Genomic DNA, 19,799 nt, shown 5'->3' on the forward strand with positions numbered 1-19,799 from the left:
ACTGTGAGGTAAAAACTGACAGTCGTCAATACTGGCATCCTAGCATGTGCTAACACATGACTATTGATGTCATAATGTTTGCAGGAAGCCCAGATTGACCTCTATAGCTCGGTGCTGTTTGTCATTTGACCTTTGACTGGGGGCTGCAATGCAGGGGGAGGAGCTTATCGGTCAGCCCCAGTTCTCCTGGTTAGTTCCCGCGAAAACATGAGGAAGCCATGATGTTCCTGATGTTAGATGAAAAGCTCTAGGAATGGTCTAGGAATGAGCCCCAAGAGAATCTCATTATTCCTATAACTGATTCTGCTATTTCTAGTCTTTAATATGGGTCGAAATGTGAGACACTGAGGAGCGTATTCACAAAGGATGGATTACTTCCGCTGATAGCACCATGAATTGTGCATCATTGAAAACCACTATCTGCCCCATCTCAAGGTCCGATTCACAAAAGACATTGCACTTATGACATTGCAGTGCAAACACTTAGCAGAATACAATTCCAGAGTTGATTACAATGTTCCAATTGTATGCGCTTGGTACAATTCTCCATGTGAAATGTATAAATGTTCGCAAATAAGTGTAGGCAGAGAGAATTTATATGTTTGTATTTTTAGTATACAGGTCCTGTCTGCCAATGTGAAGAGGCATTCCTCCAAACAGCCGGCAAGGATTTTAGATTTAACAGGAGGAAATTGTATTTGGGATTGAAAATCCCAGTGTGTCATGTGTGCTTCAGTTACCATAAACTCTATGAACACACTAATCATTGCACTGTAACCTCACATGACTATTAGCACTGATCTTTGGGAAATGGAGTTTTGCAGTGAGGCTTATTTGTCAATTTCTGCCAAATGTCCTAATCTGAATATGTACGAATATCACAGGAGCACAGACATGTTATTTACTTGGCAGTGCGTAGTTTATTACTGCCATAAAAGCCATACATCCGTTTGTGTATTTGTATTAGCGTAACTGTTTAGACCTGCACTACAGTAACAGTACTAGTACTGTACCTCTATGGTTGCCTATAATATGTAGTATATGTGCTCATCAATACTAGTTAAGCAATACTGTGATAATGTCTTGTTTATGTGGTCACCTAGTTATTTGTGTCAGAAGTAGGAGAGTTTACTGGGACATTGGAGTAAAGATTCCTCATGCTGTTGCTGTAGTAGAGGCAGCTTGTCTGTATAGCTGCAGGTGTTAGTTGTGTCAGAATTTCATATGTTGTAATTGTTGGAGGATACAATTTTACTATAACAAAATTGCACATTTGAATTGTCCTTAAACTAAAGTGTTCTGAATTTTTTGAAGCATTTTATTCTTATTGCGGGTGGTAGTGTTCTGCGTTTAAGAGGTGTTTTTAATCAGTTTTTTGGAAGATGCAATATTTTGCTTTTTTGTATCAGCTTAATGGAAAATTAGCTTAAAAGACGGATAACATAACCCCATAACAGAGCTTAAAGTATAGTGAATTCTGCCCTTACAGGTGGACACTAACATCATGCACCACAAACGAAAACTAATGCTGCTTTGTTCCTGCTGGGTGTACATTAGCAACTGTCTGCTTAAGACTTAATGATGTGACTGATTCAGATAGTATGTCCTCAGTTTGTTCCACTGCCACAAAGAGGCCAAAGATGAATACAGCTGAGAGCTCTTTCATTCTGTTGGCATCAATACTGAATATCAGTTGGTAGATATAAAACCTAAAAGGACCAGGTCACAACGATATGTGGGTTAAAGATTTAACTACAGAAGGTATTGAATGTTAAGCACTGATGGAAGGGGAAGTGGTGAAGAAGAATCAGGGATGTGGTCTGTTGGCTGATCTGGAGGACGGACTGAAGTCCAGGCAGAGACAAAAGGGCAGAAAGGAAGAAGCGGTGAAGGTATGTTCAGATGATGGAGGAATGAATGGAACAAATGGATATAGGGATGAAGGGATGAAGGGAGGAATGATCAAAGGGAAGTAGTTAGGGCTGTAGGGAGGAAGGGATAGGGGAATATTTGGAGGGAGGAATGAAGGGACACTGGCAAAACTGAAACGTTAACTTTAATTAAATGAATTATTTCAACAGATTTAACATAACTGTATGAGGTTAGATGAAAGCAATACTATTATGTTATACACACTTAATATTATTGCTTTCAACTAACCTAATGTAGTTATGTGAAATCTGTTGACTTAATACATTTAATTAAAGTCAATGTTTCAGTTTTTTCTGTGGATGAATGAAGGGAGGGAGGGAGGAATGAAAGGATGTAGGGATGTGGGTAATAATGAAATAGGGAAAATAATGGATGAATTGAAGGGAAAAAGAAGTTGGGTCGTGATAGGAGACAAACAACGCCGGAAGTGTTGACCTGGTAGCTCAGCATGTTTAGAGGTGTGATTTAGGCGTGGACCTGCTCCCAAACCTCAGTTAACTAATTCACTTCACTTGTGGTGACCCTTGCGGATGTCCCATAGTAATTCCAAAATCCAAGCTTCAAAGTGTCTCTCTCTTTTTCAGTACTACCACTGCCACCTCGGACCGGAGCACCCCAGCCTGCTCTCCTGTGCTGCGAAAGCGTTCCCGCACCTCCACGCCCCAGCTGAGCCCCGATGCTGACAGCAGCATGGTGGAGAAGGGCTCCTCAGACCAGGCCTTGGACCGCTCCCCCACCACTGAGCAGACCATCCAGCACCAACGCTCCACCTCCCAGGCCCTCCACCCCACCAACAGCAGCAGCCGCAGCGGGGGCAAGAACTCCAAGGTGATCAGACAGAGGCTTAACAAAGATGTGCTTTAATTTGCTGACACAAAGCATTACTCCAAGTCAAGAGAGGTTGGCATTACTGCAACGATATTGTCATTACTTTTTAGCTAGAAGTATTCACTTAAAGTAACAAAGTAAATAGGTCATTGCTACAGTGCATTGATTATGGTGATTTAGGTGTAGATTGATGGTACAAAATGAAACTCATAATGATCTTACATGCAGATTATCTACCAACGGTTGACATGGGGGTTTAATTTACTGTATGTGTTCCTGTTGATGTCAAAGGTACACCACTTGTTTAAGTGAACCAGGATCCACAATGTTAACACATACAGATGGGCAAGATGGGCATAAAGAAACTTTGCCCTTGTAAAATCTATAAGAAATAATATATTTTGGCACTACCATTTAAACATGGAAACAATATCTATAGTCAAATGTTGTATCCAAAACACAAAAATGAGTAAGATCATAATCTGAATTGGCTGGTGCTGGTTGATTTGCTTGTTGGTTGAATAAGAACGTGTTGTGTTTGTTGGTATGAACTGGCAAAGCTGGATAGCCTTACTTGTCTATATGAGCCTCACTCAGACACACTTAGTATGCTGAACTGTTCACAATGTGGATGATAGACAGGGACTTTGGTCACCTTACACAGCATGTAACAGGAGGAAGGACACAAGTAGTAGATTCTGTCGTTTTTCATTGTGATGTGCTGTTCTGGACTGTTATTGAGCTGCTGTTCAGGGGTCGGACTCCGGTAGTGTGGAATGTCAGATCAATGTTGTGCATTTGCATTCAAAATGTAGTGGAGTAGAAGTATAAAGTATCATAAATCAAAAATAAAGTATTAATACCTCAGAATCGTACTTCAGTTAAAGTACTTCACTACATTACACTACACTACATGTACAACAACATCAGAGACCGAATACTGTAGAACTGTAGAATCCGCCAATGATATGGTTAGATAATCAGGATGCATACAGCCTGTTATCCTATGTGACTCTGAGTATTTGAACCATCAATTATCACATGTCATCTTTCTGTAAGTTCTCACTTGTAGTGTGTCCTTTAGGACTTAGCTCACTGCAGCAGTAAACACACTGCTGGATTCATGCAGATAGTCGTGATACAAAGGTCTATATCTATGATCTAAGTCATCAAATCACAATAAGGATTTCCAACAATTGTTCATATCATTATCTAGAAATCATTGCTTATCTTGCCCTCTTGTGGTCCAAACATAATCTGTTTTATATTCTGAATAGCACATTGGGATACTAGGTTTTACTATTATTTGAAATATTGTATTGTACCGCATACAGAACCTTAATGAGCTTCCTCTCTTATCAAATATTAGCTGAGGTGAAGTATCAGACTAACACTTTGAAAACCAAAATTGCTGTCATGTAATGCTTCTTCTGTGAGTAATGTAAAACAACTATCTACTTGAAGCTGATTGTTGTCCTTTTAAAGAACAGAACTCACCCACATAAACCCAGATTCACATTATTGATCATGACTGCATAACTCATATCTATACGCAACTGTCATTTTCCATTTCGATTTCCTATCCAAGGACATCACCTTTAATTCTTGTTTTGTTTTCTTCAAATCTTGCACTGACTTTGAATGTATTAGTTATTTTGATTACCACATAAAGTCATGGACTCTTTTAATTCATCCTTTTGCCATGTCTCTTTTATGTTTTTGAATGGACTTCTTTCTTTCCTTCTCATGCATGCAATAGTCTCACCAGCGGCATACTAAAGTAAGCACGATTCTTTTCTGGATCTTTTATTTCTCCTGGAACTCATTATGTCTGGGACACACCAGCTGAGCTATCTATCCTACAACTCGAGTTGCCTAAACATGTCTGAATATTGTTTGATTTCTTCTGCTCAAAAGAGTCTGTAACAGAGCTGAAATGTGTCCGCCAATCTTTGAATAAGCATTAGTCCCCAGTAAAAGACTACTTAGTTTCCTGCTACGGCTGTCACTGTTTTAAGCAACTTATACAGGCATTATGTAAGTGTGAGATACAGACAGTGTGTTTTGTACATTTTGATACTGTTGTTTTGTTATTTTTGATGATTCCTACAAATCAAAAGGCCTTTTAGGTCGGTGTATGTGAGTCCTGTTTTGGGATAAGGATGCATGTTTACATTTTTTCTTTTCCCTGAATGTAATAGCTGGAAGAAATGCACATGTTTGCGTTTATTTCTGCAAGGTAACACTGCCTCATTGTGGCACATATGTGTAATTGGTTAGGATATTATAAAGGCCCAATCTCACTGTAAACAACTGGATGTAGTCAAGCTTTAAACTCTGTAAGTCCAACTCTAGTATCTGCTTTAAGGAAGCTCAGGTTTGAAATGTTATTTTGAGACATATTATTGACCTCTAAAGTACTTTGCATTAATGACACTGTTGAGGATGTATTACTATGAGTGATTGTATTAATGAAGTTCTTCCTCTTTCTCTTGTTCTCTTCTCCCTTCCCCAACACCTCCACCATGCTTCCCTGTGACAACAGAAAAGTCCAAGCTGGTACAATGTAAGTTCCTTTGTTTCTTCTACTGTCAACCTTTTTCTGATGTGATGTTTTTATTATGATATGGCAGAGGTGGGAGTAAGTCCTACATGTGCAAGTCATGAGCAAGTCTCAAGTCTTGGCCTACAAGTATCAAGCAAGTCCCAAGTCACTGTGGTGAGAATCAAGTCAAGTCATACAACATTCTGATGAATAAGCCCAGTTTCCGCATTTAAATCAGTTCAAAGACAGTGGTTATGAAAATGGATTCAACCCACACTATGATCTTCATTACATACACAGTTAATCATTTGAAATCTAATTTAGACCGATGACAATCATATTAGATTCATATTAACCCAGAACTGCAGACAATATAGCTAGGACTCAAAAAGTCTGTTCAAAAAGGCAGAATTCCAGGTAAGAAAATCATATATGGCTTTTGCAATTACACATATTTAATTTAGATGTATGTTAACACTAGAACCGCCAACAGCGTCAGCGCCTACATAGATATCATTTTCAAATCATTTCATTTGTTCCTTTAAAACTCACTTAATTGGGTTAATTTATAAATTGCTTCAGTTTATCATCATAACAGATACAAAAGTTCAGATTCATTTTACAATAAATCAAGGAATGATGCACTTCTACAAACAAAAACAACATAATTCAAACATTTAAACAAACTACTAAAAGTAGATGAACTACATTATTCAAAAGTTTACAGTAACTCCTGATAATAACACAGGCGAAATAAACGAGGCATCTCTTTTCTCTCTCTCTCTCTCTCTCTCTCTCTCTCTCTCTCTCTCTCTCTCTCTCTCTCTCTCTCTCTCTCTCTCTCTCTCTCTCTCTCTCTCTCTCTCTCTCTCTCTCTCTCTCTCTCTCTCCAGGGTGGGCCCAGGCATATGGAGCTATTTCAGGGTCATAAGTTCTGATCATTCAAAAAAATACAATTTATTTGAAAGTTCAAGTTTTTATCCTGAACTTTGAAAAATACAATGATGTATTCAAAATACATTTGAAATAATTTTTCAGGTTGAATATTATTTTGATTCAGTTCAGCAATTTTTTTTAATAAAATATTTATTTTCAGATTTCACTTTTATACATATTTTGATATTTGAATCCTTATTTTTTTCAGTTGCAGATTTTTCGTTTTCAGATTTAAAACAATTATTTGTTCAGTTTCAAATCTTGCTTTTTCAGGTTTCACATTGCTTTTCACCTTCAGATCGTTTTTCACTTTCAGATCGTTTTTTTTCGCTTTCAACCTTTTGGCCCTGATGTTGCTTGGGGGGGCGGGGCTTACCAAAGAGTAGTTTGGTATCCTGAGTGACAGGCCTCCTTCTGTCATGTTGCCTTCATGGATGTTAGGTAGCGCTAGAATGAAAATACTAGCCTTTTTTCGTTTTAAATCCAAAAACGGAAAAAGGCTGGTATTTTTGTTTTTTGGCTTTTGGTTTAAACGAAAAATCAAACTGACAAAACGTACACGGACCCCGGTGCCATGTTAACTGACACTCCTGCCTTCTAGTGGGTTGCCAGGTTTGCGCGCACGGCGCTATAATCACCCAATCACATTAAAAAAAAACTAAACGTAATATCTCAATACAAAAACAAGCGCAAATATTTAATTTTAAAAAGTCAAGTCCTTTCAAGTCATCTGTCTCAAGCTTAAGTCAAGTCTCAGGTCATGAATACCAAGTCAAAGTCAAGTCAAGTCTTTTATCAATGTTAGTCAAGCATGTCTCAAGTCCAAAAATATGCGACTCGAGCCCGACTCGAGTCAAGTCATGTGACTCGAGTCCCCACCTCTGTGATCAGGGTTGGGAGGGTTACTTTGTAAATGTAATCAGTTACTGATTACTGAATACATGGCTCTGAAAGTAATCCGAATACAGTTACAGTTACGTGTCTTAAAAAAGTAACGTAATCAGATTACTTTTAGATTACTTTTGGATTACTTTCTTTTTCCATCACAGATGGGTATGTTTTGGTGAACAGGAGACACAAAAAGGACACTGAATGTGTTTTTACTGTTTTAATGGCTTATCAAGAGCACAACTGAAACACAACATCTGAAACGATGTAACAACATAATTAACTTTTTGGGGATGCAGCTTGGGATGTGAGGAGTGAGGGACACGGCTTAGAACGAGCGTGTCGCCTTCTGTCCTGCCAGTGTTGGCAGGACATGAATTAAAATGTCAAACTCGGACTTCATTTTAAGGACATTACGGCCAGGGGTGTAGAGCTATATTTGTTTAAGCACCGGATTGGCAAAACAGGAGAGTGTGTGCACCAGTCTGCCTTGATCTATGCATTCATGTCCGTGACACTCACAGTATCTGCTGCCCACAGCTGTTTTATAGAAGGAACACCTCCTTCACTTCATGAAATCTCTGCAGCGCCAGGAGGCAGCCTCTGAGAAGAGGAGCGCGCAGTGCCTTTCACGCACCGCCTTCACTGTGTTTACCTTCAGAAATAATTATTAGTAAGGCTAAAGAAAGAGCGACCGCAGGCTGATGTGTTTTAACCACACACACGCGATTTAAACGCAGACTTGTGTTCCTCCATGTTTCGCTGTTATTGTTTCACTGAGCGGACCCGCGATTTTTTTTCAAACGCTTTTTTGGTCCATCTGAGGCGGTAATAGGTTTTGTGGTCTTTGATGATTCGGCTGTACCTTTAGTAATGAATATTAAATGTTGTGAGGAAATCTTTCCACCAATAATTCCAATAAGTAATCCAAAATGTATTCACTTCAGGTTTACGAAAGTAACTGTAATCAGATTACTCGTTTTTCAAATGTAACGCGAGCTGAATACAGTTACTTGATTTTTGTATTCTGATTACGTAACGCCGTTACATGTATTCCGTTACAACCCAACCCTGTCTGTGATATGGTATTAGAGACACATGCGTTTAGAGCACATCTCCGTGCTTTAATGTTCAAAAAGCTCTTTATTGTTCTCATACTGCCTGTGCTGCAGCACCTCTTTTCACCCTCTGTCTGAAACCAGAGCCCAGTCTGCTCTGATTGGTTAGCTGGCCGGCTCTGTTGTGATTGGTCCACCTCTTAGAGATGTCACGCACCTTAGCCGATCACGTACAATATGCTGCGCTAGCCAATAGAAGCGCAATTGTTACATAGTGATGTCACTATGTTATGGAAGTAAACAAAGGAGTGTAATGGAGGTGTTTCAGTGGGTGGGAGAAACACTTCTAGCCTTTGCACACCATTCACATGCACAAAAACCTATATGACACACTATAGGACAGAGAAACACCCAACTGGCTGTTGGCATGATGAGTTGTGCATTTCCCCTTTCAGAGAAGGCCAAAGTGGGGTGGAAATGAATGATAAGATACAGAGAATAATAGAATCAGCATTTCGAAACAGAGACAACCTGTTATATTTTGGTTGTGTATTTAGTTTTTTACAGTTATCACACAAAGCTGTAGCAGGATTTCATCCAGATAATCGGTTGCTTTGCTTTAATTCCCAGTAAAAAGACGTTTGCTTGTGATGTTTTTCCTATGTGTGTGAATCTTTCTTCATAATTAGTGCGTGCTTCTGTGTGTGTCTGTCGCTGGCCACACTGTATTTGTGTGTGGGAGAGATTTTCTCAGGCTTCCATTCTATGCCTGGGTCATAGTTCACCCAGCCTGTGTTCGGCCTCAGCAGAAAATCCACACAAAACGGACAAAAAGCGACATTGTACAGCTGACCAGTGTCAAACTGCAGCTGACTGAGGCAGAACGGCCTGTGTCTCACAGTGTGTCTCTCTCTCTGCAGCATGTGGGACATGTTTGCTCTTTTTTATTACTGTTACCCTTAGTTGCCCTTTCCCTTGTGACCAGTTGAATGGGGTATGGGCTCAGAGTCTTCAGGCTAATTGCTGTTGATAATGCAGTCCTTTATTCAAAGACACGGTTGCCCATAACGTTGGAATAATTTAGTTTTCAGACAAATTCCTTTCTTTAATTCCCATTTAATTTTCACTGTGATATGTTTGGAAGAGGTTGATTAATAACGTGTCAAGATTGAATAAATCACGTTGAGACAATCATTTCATGAGAAGAGGTACAAAATAGGAAACTCCCTCTGGAGGGATTTTTGTATTTGTAGACCTAAATGCACATAAACCTACTGTATATAACACACTACAGGAAAGGGACAATTACAAAAAGCACAATCGGGCCTCTTTAAGAGTGTTTGCTTTTGTAAGAATAGAAAGAACCACAATCCATATACCTGCTACTGGACAAGATGTATCAATATGCAGTTCACTGAGGCCCAGGCTATACAGTAGTTTGTTTACGACCAAAACATAGCAGAAAAATCTTTTTATACTGCAATGGTGAAAAGTTAGTCAGCTTTCAAATTGAGCTAAAGGAATCTCCAGTTTAACCGCAGGAAAAATGATGAGTACATACATTGTTACAGCAACATCTCCAAGGAGGAACAGACAGTGGCAGCCTCAATGTGCTTAATGATACATTGATATGAGTCACCCTAATCAATGGGGGATTACAGGAAGCACTTATAATTATATTGTATTCAAGCTTTGAAAGTAACTTTGGCTTGTGTAAAATGTTTCCCTTTACGGTCTCCATGACATTACCTTTATTATTTACTGAAAATATGATTTAGCATCAACATAAAGCCACCAGTCATGACGTATTTTTATCAACATAATGTGGAGTTTCATCATTTTTTCAACCTAAAATGTAACACAACATTGTATTTTCTAAGTTTTCCCACAATATCAGAATTCCCTACAACTACACACACACACCTACACACACACACACCTACACACACACACACACACACACACATACCATGTATACATCACTTCAGGGGACATTACATTGACTTACATGCATTTCCTGGAGACTTATCCTAACCTTAACCATAACCAACACATGCCTAACCCTAACCCTTACCCTAACCCTAACCCTTACCCTAACCCTTACCCTAAACCTTACCCTAAACCTAACCAAGTCTTCACCCTAAAATTAATGATTCCCCTTATGGTTACCTCCATTTTGTCCCCATAAGGGAGGCGAGTGTAAACAGATTTAGGTCCCCACAAGTATAGTAATGCTAGACCACACACACACACGGAGGAAGTGCATTGATTCCTACACTTCCTGTTGTTGTGGTTGTCATGGGACACAGTCTGCTTTATACTGACAGGCCAAAGGAGTATTTAGAGAAAAAAAAACAATAAACAGGAGAGTAGTGAAACTTAACATCTAAAGTAGAACCATGCAGCGACTGGGCAATGGTAAACAACTACTCATAAGCACACGCACGCACACACACTCTCCAGATGAACTTGAGTAAACCCAGACCCTTGTAGGACCTCCCCCCTGCCCTCTTTCTCTTCTTTCACTTCTTAGACCAATAACACACTCACTCTGGCTCCTGCTGTTTCCAAACCCTCAGCGCTGTCACACAGCTCAGTCTGAGGAGGAATCTCAGGATTATGTATCCACATGTTGCTCCAGTCGTACCTCTTCTTTTTTCTATAAGTTGTTTTTAAGTTGGACATCAGAAGTGTGTGTGGAGTTATGGTGCGGATGGACTAACGTGAAGAAGAGAACTTTCTGCACAGAGAGAAGAGTTCTTCCTGCAACCAGGCTGTTCCTTGCAGTGATCTGATGATAATGATCTACAATGTGTGAGATCCAGCAGAACATCATGGACAAAGAACCTCCTGCCTTATTCTGAGACGACCATCAATGGTTTTGGAATTAATTGACTTCATAATACTTCATCATCTTTTACAAAGTCTACTTCTTCCTTTTGGATACTTGAGCCTCTTCCTGAGAACATATGTTGGGTTTGTGTGCAACATGAAGAATGCACATTAAAAAAGGATAGTATAAGAAGGGGGTGGTCATTTTGCTTTCCATCCTGTATCCCTAATACATTGTTGCAACAGTGTGTGTGTGTGTGTGTGTGTGTGTGTGTGTGTGTGTGTGTGTGTGTGTGTGTGTGTGTGTGTGTGTGTGTGTGTGTGTGTGTGTGTGTGTGTGTGTGTGTGTGTGTGTGTGTGTGTGTGTGTGTGTGTGTGTGTGTGTGTGTGTGTGTGTGTGTGTGTGTGTATGGACTCGATCCACTGCCTTTGATATATGTAAACAGAACAATATGAAGGAAAGGAAAGCAGACACAGATAAAACAAGTTGCCAAAAGGACAATAACTCGAGACAAGACAAAAGGAGAATAAAAAGAAGGATGATGACTCCAGTGCAGACTCAGAGTGTATCAGCCCTGGACTCAGACTGGGACAGAGACTCAGAGTGTGAGGCGGGGGGGCCGGCCCAGTGGCAGCAGTGGGACTGGGCCTCAGAGCGGGTCCCTGCTGTAAGTCAATGGATCACAACCAAAAATTAGAAGGACTGGTGAAAAATATGTCATTTGTAAAAAGTGAATGTATTGAAAATCTGTGGCGTAGTTTTTAAAAACTGTGTCAAATTTGACCAAAAGTTACCTCAACTTCTGGCAGTTTGAAATCAGAACAAGTAATGAGTCTCATGGTATGCAAATGTTTAGAATCCAGCTCTTTCTCTCGGCCTAGGTGCCTCTGGTCCTCTCCTGACTGATAGGTGCAGTTTTACTGTCAGAAGCAGCAGGTCATGCTTTGCTTTGATCAGACTTGTTGATGAATTGCAGATCTTATCTCAGGAAGGACCAGTCTATTGTAGTCCTTTTTGAGTATATCAATCCACAGTGTGATTAGGTCAAACTGGCAATCACAACAGTCCTCAAAGACCATAAGTTATTGACGCAAGATCGAAAATCCAGCAGGATACATCATCTGGGGACCATGAGTATAAATGGCAATCCATTCAACATTTGTTTACTAGAAAATTGACACGAGTGCCATTAGTCCCATTTTTTGCACTGTAGGAGTATATGATATGTATACACTGTCAGTATATAAATATGTATTTTGTCTCCGTAGGTATTGAGTCCAACCTACAAGCAGCGCAATGAGGACTTCAGGAAGCTCTTCAAGCAGCTGCCGGACACTGAACGCCTCATCGTGGGTGAGTCTGAAGCAGGCATCAAACTGCGTCAGGGTCGCTATAATGAAAGTTCAACAATATCACATTATCAATACATTATCAAAAGAAGAAATCGACAAATATATATATATATATATATATATATATATTATATATAGTTTGAAGATAAAATAGTTTTAAGGGAATTTGACTGTTTTGCCACTTCTCTAAAAAGATAAATCTGCCCAAAATGAATCTAAAATGGCTTGTTTTACACAGACCTACTGCATTCAATACCTGGCTTTACTTTAAAGAGTGTAAGTTGTTGTGTTTTATTGCTATGCATTGAACATAATATGGAGTATTCATGAAACTATGTCACCACGTCAGGGTTTTTATCTACTTAAAGGTGGGGTAGGTAAGTTTGAGAAACCGGCTGGAGATACACTTTTTGTTATATTCCATGGAATGCTCTTAACATCCCGATAGCAATGAATATCTGAAGTGCTTTGACAAAAAATACATACAAAAATGTCATCAGTGGAAGCCGTGGAGCTGTAAAAAGCACAACCAATCATCTGAGCCGGCCCGGCTAAAATAACTGGATGGCCTACCTGCCTGTCAGCCTTCTATCTGTGCACAAACTTATCTCGTGCCCTCATTGGTCATGTGCGCGTTCGTGTGTGTTGGAGGAGGGGCTCTGTAAGGAAGTGGCAGATTTTTTCCGGCTGTGTATTTTCTAATTCTAGCGCACTCGAGCTGGTTTCTCCAAAATTACCTACCTAGGGTCCTTTGAGGAAAAAGGTTGGGAACTTGTGGTCTATCAAATAATGTTATCACGTCCCATAGGCTTAAAGCAATTGAGAGCAACTAAGCAAAGGGGGGGTGGGGGGTGGGTGAGGGAGCATATTCCTACAAACTTTGTCTGAGAGGCTTACAGTCTTTGAAAGTGCTCGTCTGCACTGCACTGATACACTAAAATGTACTTCAATAGCAAAGATGACAAATATTGAAAAAGTGTTGCTCCCATGGCCTCAACTGCTGACATCCTGCCTTCATCCTTTCCACATGACCTCTTAGTCAATAACATTATCCTTTGCTTTTCAATGCTATGGACTCGTGATAGCGCTCCCATGCTCCCTAAGCTCCGTAAGCTCCCAGCTCAATGGTAGAGGTCTGTTTTAAAACACAGTTGTCTTTTGTTGACCTTTGACCTTTAACTCGTTCCAGACTACTCATGTGCCCTGCAGCGAGACATCCTCCTGCAGGGACGCCTCTACCTCTCAGAGAACTGGATTTGTTTCTACAGCAACATCTTCCGATGGGAAACTCTGGTGAGGACACGCCTCTCACTTTTCATATCGAGCTCGTAGGGGGCTGTACAATACTGTAAAGAATGGATTGGAAAATATTGGTATTGACTTTGTTTTGGCCATAAACACGAAAACAAATCCTAGATAATTTGTTTCACAAAAATATATTTTTATCACAATTTCAACATAAGCATGAAGCACTTTTCCTCTGTCCATTTGTTACTGTATATAATTAAGGCTGAGTCTTAAAATATATATTTGGAGGAGAGACACATGTTGGTATGAAAATGATTCAACAGAGAGAAATGATTCGAGCTTAGAAAAGTGACCTTTTCTCTCTTTGATAAGAGGTATTAACTTATACATGATATCTGCTCTTTCCTCTCAAGCTGATGGTGCGACTGAAGGACATCTGCTCCATGACCAAGGAGAAGACGGCCCGCCTCATCCCCAACGCCATCCAGCTCTGCACCGACAACGACAAGGTACTTCCTCATCCATACATTTAATATTCACTACTGTACAATCTCAGAAAAAATGCATTTTATATGTAAGAGGCATTCTTACCAATAAAGAATAGGCATTAGTAGTACAAAGAAGATTCAGCCTTTTGTCAGACAGGTTTTCAGTGTTCCAAATAATACAAATGATAAAAAAACGACTTCTTCAAAATACTTTTCCATGAATTTATCCATCTGTAATCTCACTGTTTACTGCCTGTACTCTTCTTTCAGCACTTTTTCAGCTCTTTCGGGGCGAGGGACCGGACGTACATGATGATGTTCAGACTGTGGCAGAACGCTCTCCTGGAGAAGGTGAGACCACAGTCATTGTTCAGGGGGGCGTACTGCTAATGTTTATCACTTAAAGGTAGGGTAGGTAAGAATGGAGAAACCAGATCGAGTGCGCTAGAATTTGAAAATACACAACCGGAAAAAATATGCCCCTTCCTTCAGACTTCCTTACAGAGCCCCTCCTCCAACACACACGAACGTGCACATGACCAATGAGGGCACGAGATCAGTTTGTGCACAGATGGAAGGCTGACAGGCAGGTAAGCCATCCAGTTACTTTAGCCGGGCCGGCTCAGATGATTGGTTGTGCTTTTTACAGCGCCACGGCTTCCACTGATGACGTTTTTTAATGTATTTATTGTCAAAGCATTTAATGTATTCATTTCTATCGGGATGTTAAGAGCATTCCATGGAATATAACAAAAAGTGTTTCTGAAGTGGATTACCTACCCTACCTTTAATATACACTGAACAAAGATATAAATGCAACACTTTTGTTTTTGCTCCCAGTTTTCATGAGATGAACTCAAAGATCTAAAACATTTTCTATAAACACAAAATAACCATTTCTCTCAAATATTGTTCACAAATCTGAAAAAAATCTGTGATAGTGAGCACTTCTCCTTTGCCGAGATAATCCATCCCACCTCACAGGTGTGGCATATCAAGATGCTGATTAGACAGCATGATTGTTGCACAGGTGTGCATTAGGCTGGCCACAATAAAAGGCCACTCTGAAACATGCAGTTTTGCTTTATTGGGGGGGGGGTCTGGGGGGGTCCGAAAACCAGTCAGTATCTGGTTTGACCACCATTTGCCTCACGCAGTGCAACACATCTCCTTGGCATAGAGTTGATCAGGTTGTTGATTGTGGCCTGTGGAATGTTGGTCCACTCCTCTTCAATGGCTGTGCCAAGTTGCTGGATATTGGCAGGAACTGGAACACGCTGTCGTATACGCCGATCCAGAGCATCCCAAACATGCTCAATGGGTGACATGTCCGGTGAGTATGCTGGCCATGCAAGAACTGGGATGTTTTCAGCCTCCAGGAATTGTGTACAGATCCCTGCAACATGGGGCCGTGCATTATCATGCTGCAACATGAGGTGATGGTCGTGGATGAATGGCACAACAATGGGCCTCAGGATCTCCTCACGGTATCTCTGTGCATTCACAATGCCATCAATAAAATGCACCTGTGTTCGTCGTCCATAACATACGCCTGCCCATACCATAACCCCACCACCACGGGCCACTCGATTCACAACATTGACATCAGAAAACCGCTCACCCACACGACGCCACACACGCTGTCTGCCATCTGCCCTGAACAGTGAAAACCGGGATTCATCCGTGAAGAGAACACCTCTCCAACGTGCCAGACGCCATCGAATGTGAGCATTTGCCCACTCAAGTCGGTTACGACGACGAACCGGAGTCAGGTCGAGACCCCGATGAGGATGACGAGCATGCAGATGAGCTTCCCTGAGACGATTTCTGACAGCAGAAATTCTTTGGTTATGCAAAGCGATTGTTGCAGCAGCTATCCGAGTGGCTGGTCTCAGACGATCTTGGAGGTGAACATGCTGGATGTGGAGGTCCTGGGCTGGTGTGGTTACACGTGGTCTGCGGTTGTGAGGCCGGTTGGATGTACTGCCAAATTCCTGAAACGCCTTTGGAGACGGCTTATGGTAGAGAAATGAACATTCAATTCACGGGCAACAGCTCTGGTGGACATTCCTGCTGTCAGCATGCCAATTGCACGCTCCCTCAAAACTTGCGACATCTGTGGCATTGTGCTGTGTGATAAAACTGAACATTTTAGAGTGGCCTTTTATTGTGGCCAGCCTAAGGCACACCTGTGCAATAATCATGCTGTCTAATCAGCATCTTGATATGCCACGACCATCACCTCATGTTGCAGCATGATAATGCACGGCCCCATGTTGCAAGGATCTGTATACAATTCCTGGAGACTGAAAACATCCCAGTTCTTGCATGGCCAACATACTCACCGGACATGTCACCCATTGAGCATGTTTGGGATGCTCTGGATCGGCGTATACGACAGCGTGTTCCAGTTCCTGCCAATATCCAGCAACTTGGCACAGCCATTGAAGAGGAGTGGACCAACATTCCACAGGCCACAATCAACAACCTGATCAACTCTATGCCAAGGAGATGTGTTGCACTGCGTGAGGCAAATGGTGGTCACACCAGATACTGACTGGTTTTCGGACCCCCCCAGACCCCCCCAATAAAGCAAAACTGCACGTTTCAGAGTGGCCTTTTATTGTGGCCAGCCTAAGGCACACCTGTGCAATAATCATGCTGTCTAATCAGCATCTTGATATGCCACACCTGTGAGGTGGGATGGATTATCTCGGCAAATGAGAAGTGCTCACTATCACAGATTTTTTCAGATTTGTGAACAATATTTGAGAGAAATGGTTATTTTGTGTATATAGAAAATGTTTTAGATCTTTGAGTTCATCTCATGAAAAATGGGAGCAAAAACAAAAGTGTATTGTTCAGTGTATTATAACTCAACAACGTTTCAGTAATTGAGGCTTTGGAAGTGAGAATTGGTTGGTATTCAACATTTATGATTTCAAATTCCACTTCTGCCAAATACCACATGTACCACATTACACCCCTGCACTTTATTTACTATCATAAATTGAGATTTTTAAAAAAAATTCATAGTTATCTGCCACCCAAATTCTGTTTTGACAAGCTCAGAGAGTGACATGTATTTCTGTCTCTTCCTCTCCCCTCTCACTTCTTTCTCAGCCTTTATGTCCCAAAGAGCTGTGGCACTTTGTCCATCAGTGCTATGGTAATGAACTGGGTCTGACCAGTGATGATGAGGACTATGTCCCTCCTGATGAAGACTTCAACACCATGGGGTGAGTTTTAACACAACCATTCAAATATGATGCATCCACCATGTGTTCCATTTCCTGCAGTTATGGTAAGAAATACTTCTGGTGTAAACACATTGTTATGTTATTATGAACATTACAATTGATTTGAGTCTGACATGACTGCTTTCTTTCTTATTCTTTAAGTATTAGGGAATGTATTATTATCAATTGGGCAGTGACGTGCGGTGAGGTTCATGGCTGGTGAGGCACTGACTCTTTCTTTTAAATTTGACCTTAATCGAAATATTCGGTTAATTTCAAAAGCTTTTTTAGTCTGATGCTTCAATTCATTTTAAACAGACCGTTCAACAAAAGGATACCCCAAAATCTAAATATTGGATTGTTCTTTCTTAGTAAGATCCCATTTTCATTACAATTGTGGTCTTACCGTGACTTGAAGATGAAGTCCATGCTTTCCTTCTGGACAACAATCTCTAATACTTTTTTGTAAAAGTCCTCCTTATCTTCCTCTAGTTTCAAAAGTCTAGTTTGTTGTTTGCTACCGTCTCTGCGTAGAATAACAGTAGCAACAAGAACCTGTGGGCTCACGTGCGCCCCCTTCAGTGCGGCAGAGGTTATGGCTGCCTCTTCTGGTGCTTTTTTCATTGCCGTTGTATGATGAGACCAGCGGGCCTAAATATCATATATACGTGAAATAAGTTATTTAGAGACTATGGATGGCGAGGATAAATGTAATAGAGGGATCTACAAACATTACATTGGTGACATACAGTGAGATGGTAACAGGCATGCGCTTAGGGCCCACTTTCCAGACAGTTTCTGTGGGGTGACGCATTCTGAGGTGAGGCAGAGCTCATCTGTGCCTCACCTGCCTCACCACACAAGTAACTGGCTTGAGCGCGCTCACAAAATAAGTGCCCGCGCTACATCAGTGCCCGCGCTGGGCTTACGTGAGGCAGAGCTCGTCCCTGCCTCACTTCTCATCGCTACCCGTAGTTGTAGCGGAGCTCGGCCAATTTGCTGATTTTGACTATAAAAAGCGATTGGAATCAAACATAAATCACATTTACAACACAGATCAGTGGAGACATTTTATTATTATTTCTATTTAGTTTTTCTTTAGTTGTTTTTCCGTTACATTGGAGTATGACAGGTGAGGCTCTGCCTCCCCTGCCTCCACTGACTGCACGTCGCTGCAATTGTGTGATGTTATATGGTAATGGAATGGAAATGGTAATGAGTGATTCACTAAAAGCATACCACATTGGTAGAAAGACAAAAGTTTAAAGACCACTTGTGTATTTAAATGTGCCATTTGACAACTCCAATGAACTAGGAGTCATAAAATTAAGGTTTCAAGTTTAGGAAGATGGTGAAATATTCTGCAAATTAAACCAATACCCTAATATTATGTAGTTTTGGTTATACAGAACAAGGGATACATACAAATGAAAAAAACACGGTGATACACAGGTAAGCCGGACTAAGAAATAAGTAGCAGAGTTTCTATGTGTTTTTTATTATTTACAACTGAAATAGTCATCAGGGATCCAAACAGTCAAAATATTTGATGTCCATCTTGCAGGACAATAAGTCAATTAAAACCATGACACCCCCATCACACCATGCATGTGTACAGCCCAGTGCGGGCAGTGTGCAGCAAGCTGGTAACCTTGACCTACAGCTGCTGTCCGTCTCCATGGTGCAGGTACTGTGAGGAGCTTCCTGTGGAGGAGAACATCGAGCAGAGCCACGACACCAGCAACAACCTCAGCAAGAACCCAGAGGCCAAGCCCGATGTGAGCCCCCTCGTGCCTCACAGACCCTTCCCCGAAATCAGCCCCCCGGAGCTGCCCAGCACGGAGCCCCCAGAACCTGTGAGTGCACGGGACTCCCCGCACAACTGTGTTCGTACTGTGGGAGATAGCAAACATTGTATCTTTGGGGACTTCTAAAACACACAAGAAAGTTAAATAGCTATTATATACAGCGAAGCCAAATTAAGGAATAGACAAAAAACATGCATGTCAAGTTGGTGTCTGTGAGACTATACTGACAGTGGAGACTTCTGATTAGAATAATCAGAGCAGTAATTGCTATAAGAGATAATAATGTGGTTGCCTTTTATTTCATAGAAGTCTTGATAAAGCCCCCAAGGAGTCTGAGTGACATAAATAAATAGGATTTTGTAAAACTGTGCCATCATAATGAACCATCATCACACATTACATAAGTTCTCAATGTGTCCTCATTATCGGCACAATGATGAATGCAAAGCACATGTTCCACTGCTGTACTGTTTTAACAGAAATGATAATACTGCATTACGACACATGAAGGGTTTGCATAAAACATTTGTTATACTATTACATTTCAACAATGTGGATGTATCATGTTGTTAGTTCACATACAGTACATCTTAAGGAAGTGCTTCAAAGGAAAGCGCAGATTACTGTTTACTCATGAAGATCAG

At 40.9% G+C, this 19,799-nt stretch overlaps 1 protein-coding gene across 9 annotated transcripts in view; it reads left to right on the forward strand.

Moving 5' to 3' along the window:
* Positions 1–19,799, forward strand: part of gramd1ba (GRAM domain containing 1Ba) — a 53,131-nt gene that overhangs the window by 14,293 nt on the left and 19,039 nt on the right. For 4 of the 9 annotated variants that reach the window (XM_034226803.1, XM_034226805.1, XM_034226806.1 and 1 more), the window contains 9 exons: positions 2,517–2,760; positions 4,520–4,540; positions 5,306–5,326; positions 12,289–12,373; positions 13,562–13,665; positions 14,034–14,129; positions 14,379–14,459; positions 17,232–17,347; positions 19,035–19,203. In XM_034226803.1, the coding sequence (XP_034082694.1) occupies positions 2,517–2,760; positions 4,520–4,540; positions 5,306–5,326; positions 12,289–12,373; positions 13,562–13,665; positions 14,034–14,129; positions 14,379–14,459; positions 17,232–17,347; positions 19,035–19,203 (937 nt within the window). Of the gene's footprint in view, positions 1–2,516; positions 2,761–4,519; positions 4,541–5,305; positions 5,327–10,711; positions 11,688–12,288; positions 12,374–13,561; positions 13,666–14,033; positions 14,130–14,378; positions 14,460–17,231; positions 17,348–19,034; positions 19,204–19,799 lie in introns of those variants that run through there. The other 5 variants (XM_034226802.1, XM_034226804.1, XM_034226801.1 and 2 more) reach the window with 4 other exon arrangements.

This window comes from Gymnodraco acuticeps, unplaced genomic scaffold (genome assembly GCF_902827175.1).
Source record: "Gymnodraco acuticeps unplaced genomic scaffold, fGymAcu1.1, whole genome shotgun sequence".
NCBI classification, from domain to species: Eukaryota; Metazoa; Chordata; class Actinopteri; order Perciformes; family Bathydraconidae; genus Gymnodraco; species Gymnodraco acuticeps.